The sequence below is a fragment of the Primulina eburnea genome, chromosome 6, assembly GCF_022965805.1.
Source record: "Primulina eburnea isolate SZY01 chromosome 6, ASM2296580v1, whole genome shotgun sequence".
Lineage (NCBI taxonomy): Eukaryota > Viridiplantae > Streptophyta > Magnoliopsida > Lamiales > Gesneriaceae > Primulina > Primulina eburnea.
The window spans coordinates 4,966,618-4,972,398 of record NC_133106.1 but is presented as its reverse complement, the minus strand read 5'-3'; the positions used below and the strand labels follow the sequence as shown (position 1 = coordinate 4,972,398).

At 31.9% G+C, this 5,781-nt stretch overlaps 1 protein-coding gene across 1 annotated transcript; it reads left to right on the top strand.

The window, feature by feature from the left end:
* Positions 1-3,693: 3,693 nt before the first annotated feature.
* LOC140833798 (probable glutathione S-transferase) lies at positions 3,694-4,639 on the top strand. The gene is made up of 2 exons (XM_073198218.1): positions 3,694-4,039; positions 4,154-4,639. Exons 1-2 carry the CDS (start codon positions 3,728-3,730, stop codon positions 4,496-4,498), a joined length of 657 nt encoding a protein of 218 aa, XP_073054319.1. The 5' UTR covers positions 3,694-3,727; the 3' UTR covers positions 4,499-4,639.
* Positions 4,640-5,781: the final 1,142 nt, after the last annotated feature.

Here is a 5,781-nt window from a genome sequence, read left to right as displayed (position 1 = left end):
ATTGTTGAACCAGGATGTCCAATCGATCATGCCAATTGGCTAATATTGAAGAATTGTCAACTACCATGTTTGATTCAATCGGACTTATATGTGTATAATGCAATCCAGTAGGGAGCACTGATAGTTTTTCAATCACATATTTGTTTCCTGATTTATATGTGATAAGACACATATATTTCTCATTCCCTTCATTCATTGTTTGAGTATCATACCCATGGAAATATATATCATTAAAACTCAACAAATTTCTTTTCGATTGTGATGAATATAAAGCATCATTGATCAAAAAATTTGTACCATTAGGTAACAAAAATTGTGCTTTACAACATCCTTTAATCAAGTCTACAGAACCTGATATTGTATTCACCGTTGTTTTTGTTGGTTTTAGTTCCAAGAAATATCTTTTATCTCGGAGGATAGTGTGCGTTGTACCACTATCGGGTATGCAAACTTCAGCTTTGCTCATAACATTTTCCATTTTGAACTTCAAAAAAATATGCAATGAAATAAAATTACTGGCAATATATATTTAAATATAACACATATCATAATTATACAATAAAATATTATTATATGAATACATGAAAAATAAATTATTGTACATTTATGTTCTACCACTATATTGTTCATTTTCAGAGAAATCATTGAGAAAATATGCAGCATCAATATTGTTCATTTCTATCCCACCAACATATTGATCATTTCCAGAGAAATCATTCATAAAATCACCAGCATCAAAATGAGTTGAATTAATCAAACGGTCACTGTATTCAGTGAAGTTGGTCTCCTTTTCTTTCCCCTTTAATGATTCTTTCTAAAGTTTACAAAGATGCTCAGGGGCTCGACAAATACGGGACCAATGTCCTGGAGTACCACATCTGAAACAAGAACTTTCATATATTTTTGAGTGATTCTCATTAACACTTGTATTCTCATGACGCCTTTTCTATGGATGGTTTGGGACGCTCTTTTGAGATGAGTTATAAAAATAAATATCTCTATTGTTTTCAAAACCACGGCCTCGACCACGACCACGGCCAATTCCACGTCCACGTCCACGACCTCGACCTCGACCTCGACCACGACCAAAACCTTGTCTTTGAATTTGATTTTGGTTTCCAGGTTTAAATTCATTTTTTACTTACATCATTTACTTCTGGAAATGATGTTGATCCAGTGGGTTGGGACTGATGATTTCTCATTAATAGCTCGTTGTTCTTTTCCGCCACAAGAAGACAGGCGATGAGTTCAGAATATCTCGCAAATCCACGACTCTATATTGTTGCTGTAGAGTAATATTTGATGCATGAAACGTGGAAAATGTTTTTTCAAGCATTTCTGATTCTGTGACCTCATGTCCACAAAATTTTAGCTGCGAGATTATTCGATAATCGCTGAATTGTAATCACTGACTTTCTTAAAATCTTGGAATCTAAACATATTTCATTCATCACGGGCGGTCGGAGGTATAACTTCCCTTATATGTTCAAATCTTTCTTTCAATCCTTTCCACAAAGCCATGGGATCTTTTTCAATTAAATATTCACATTTCAATCCCTCGTCGAGATGTCGACGCAAAAATATAATGGCTTTTGGCTTTTCTTGTGATGTCGATATGCCATTTTCTTTTATTGTCTCACTTAGACCCAATGACTCAAGATGCATTTCTACATCGAGAGTCCATGACATATAATTTTTTCCCGTGATGTCGAGCACAACAAATTCGAGCTTTTTCAAATTTGACATGGTGGTACTAAAAAAATTACGATGCATTTTATTAGTTAATGAATATTGCAATACAAAGTAATGAATAAACAACAAGTACAAGCATTTGTAAAAATAAAGAAAATACACGAGTAGGATATTCTCCGATAAATACAACACTTGTGAGTATGATAACCAAAATAATTAAAAATAACCTTGAGAAAGCCATCTTCTTTTTTCTTCGAAAAATTTGATGAAGAATAATTTTTAGAGAAGAAGAGAAAGTTGGAGTGATTGAAAGAGTTTGTGAGATCGTATTTATAGGGCAAAAACTAGCTTTTTTTTACCGTTTATGACCGTTGGCGTACTAAAAAAATAAAGGTATGTACTTGTATAATTTTATGATAATAATATGGTGTATATAATATTAGTCATGTTTAAATAATTATGTATATCATATCACATTATTATAATGAAGTGTCATAATTTATTTTTAAAAAAAATCTTATAGGCTTTTATACTTGTCGTATCCCTTACCGGGAGTGTGGGATGTCGTCCTAACATCCTCCCAGGATTTATAACAAGTTTTCGAATAATTTATTTTTATTATTTCTAATAATAACATTATATTATATATTAAATATATACACAATAAATAAATAACAGTAAAATAAATATTATTACTTTTGTTACCTTTTTCTTCTGTTTGGAGCTTGGAAAAGTATGGAGGATTTTTAGAGCTTCGTGCTGATATCGTGTTGTGAAAAAAGTAAAAATTTATGGTAAAAAGTAAAAATCTCAAACTCTCAAAATTTACCAAACTACACACTTTATAATATTTTTCTCTCTACTCAAATTGTGATTTTCTTCACAAATGAGAGATCTATTTATAGGAAATCTTTACAAATATCCAAAAATAAAATACATCATTACCTACATCATCACACACTAATTTTCAATATTTACAACTCTTATTTTCAACATTCAAATATTCAACATTCAAATATTCAATACACACATTTTAAATATTATTTTTCAACATGATCATTATTTTCCTCACGATTGTATATATGTTTAGTTATGGAGTTACATGTATTGGTATACATTGATAAAACTAATACGATGGATGGTAGAATTCAAGCTATTAACCTCATATTAGATTTGTCAAAATAAGTTCGTCAGTCAAATTAACCCGTGGTCAAATAATGAGTTGTGACGAGTTTCGGGATGGACCGGCCCATCCCATCCTTCCACATAGTGGATTTTGAATGGCTAATTCCATCTAGCCGTTTCGACAACTCTAGCTCAAAATATTAGGATCAATTATGATCAGTCATTAATCGTGTTACAGTATAAACAAATGACAGTAGGCCCAAACTAAGAAGCTTAGGTCATGGCATAGGTCAGCGGTCAGCCACCATGCATGTCTCAAATCATTTAATTCAAACTGTTGACCCGACAAGTCATTCTCCACTTTTAAGCTCCAAATTACAGTCTAAAAAGACAGCTATTTTTTAATCTATAAAAGTTAAAAATATATATGATTATTTTAAAATTTTGGATTTTGAAAATAATGGCGTTTTTGTTCTTATTTGTTCGAGAGTTCAAAATAATTTTGATTTGTTCGTGAGTTTAAGAATATAATTAATAAACAATAATAAACTTATCCACTCTAAAAAATTGATTGAACCCGTGAGAAATTGTAATTTATGATATATTTTTTTTCCAGCCTTCATGTGTCTATGCGTTGGAAAATGTTACATGTACGCAAATAATTATAATTAAATTGGGTTAGAAAATGTATTTGAAATGATAAAATTATTTTTATATTTTATTTGAAAAACTCTTTTAAAAATATATTTAAAATATTTTTGTCATTTTAAATATAGTTTGTGACCGATAATTTTCATTATACATCTGTATGTTGAAAATCTAATTTTTTTATTTGACTTGACAAGTCAAATTTCCCTATAAGAATGGGATCCCGACCAGAGCAAAGTAGTACACATCTGTAATATTCTTGATGGCAGAAGTGAAGCTCCTTGGTTCTTGGCGCAGCCCATATAGCAGGAGAGTGGAATGGGCGCTGAAACTGAAAGGAGTAGAATATGAATTCATAGAAGAAGATGTAACCAACAAGTCCCCTCTACTTCTTCAATCCAATCCAGTCCACAAAAAGATTCCTGTTCTGCTACATAATGGCAAGCCAATCGCCGAGTCATTGGTGATCCTTGAATACATCGATGAAACTTGGGAAAATGGCCCGCCCATCTTGCCGAAAAGTCCTTATGACAGAGCCGTGGCACGTTTCTGGGCTAGATTCTTGGATGAGAAGGTACTGGTTTTCTTCTACAAGTTTCGTGAAGCAGAGTTTTCATTAGTTCTGATAATTTATTCAAAGTTTCTAAGGATTCATTATGACTGGTTAATTTCTTTTTCTTTTCCCCAGTGCTTGCCAGCATTTAGGACGGCTTGTTTGGTTTCAGGGGAGGAGCAAGTGAAAGCCAAGGAAGAAGCAGAGGAATCGCTTAAAGTTCTTGACAATGAACTGAAAGGCAAGAAATTCTTCGGGGGAGATGGCATTGGATTTGTCGATATTGTTGGCAATTTCGTCGCCTATTGGTCTGTGATTATTCAGGAATTGGTGGGAATCGAATTCATAACCAAAGAGAAGTTTCCGAATCTTTGTGCATGGATTGACGAGTACGTCAACTCGAGCTTTGTTAAGGAACATCTGCCTGATCGGGAGAAATTGGCCGATAGTTTACGGGCTCGGTTTCAAAAGAAAAAGTGAGAGGCATGTGTTCGTTGTATTTGCTATGGAGTGCAATGAACTAGCAAGCTAGATTTGTTGTGGGATGTGAGCCTTGAGGTTTATCGTGTGTTTGTATTCGGTACTTTTTTCTATACTTGAATAATAAATGGTTTTACATAATTTATTGCTATTTAGATATATATTTTAATTTTATGGAATAAAATCTACTGTCATTACTTTTTTTTTACGCACGAAATAAATTTCCAAGCTAACATAATAGCATGCAAATCATATTGTTTGTACAATATTTTGAGTAGTGGTGGTGTCATGTACAAAGGTGCAATAATTTGTGTAAAAACTGATAAAAATATAACTTCTAAAAACGTGACAGTTGTAGATACTAAATTTGACCGTCTTTCATGATTTTCTATTCAAATATGACATCATAAACAAAAAAAACTACAGAAAAACTGCTGAAATTAAGAGATAAGCTCTTAACATGATATATATTTCAATAAAATTATGAACTTATAAAATATTAACATATACTAAATCAATATTGCTTAAATATGAAAGAATATGACTTGAAGTACTGAAATCTGGAATAAAAACTATGAAAATGATTGACTAAAGCTATGAGAATTCCGCAAGTAGTTTGATAGAATTTGTGCGAGAGATTATGTGTTTTCCTTTCTGTTGATACCTTCCTTTTCTCATCTGTATTGTGCATTTTTTTCACTCTCTATATGACTCTACGATTTGCTCATGTTTCTTTATCATGAACTATTTCAATCTGCACGTCATTTAATCTATTCAAACTAATTTTGAATTAATGAGCTTTTTTATCTGGTCTGTATTTCTATTCCTCTTCTTGGATATGATTAAGTTTTGAGTCTATCCAACTTTGGGCCTAATTAAAATATAGCCCAACACATGCTAAAAAGATAAATTGCACTGAAGAAACCTTGTACGATAGGCTCGTCCGAGAAGGTGTTAGCAGAGAGAATAAAACTCTTGAACACTGGTCAAACGATCATCTACTCTACCAGCTTGGACGTAGTTTTTTTATATATAAGGAAATCATTTTATAAAAAAAATATTATTTATAAATAATTTGATATATAATATATAGTATGTTAACAGAATAAACATATCAGTCTTAAATTATTTATAAAAAAAAATAATATTGTTGAAAAGAATACATTTTGAATCCTAATAATTGTAATGAAATGTTCCTTGATCCAAACTTGACTCCATGATATGAAAATGCGAAAGGCTCATGTCGGTGAGCTCATGGCATACGTCAGCCTTATTTATTTATT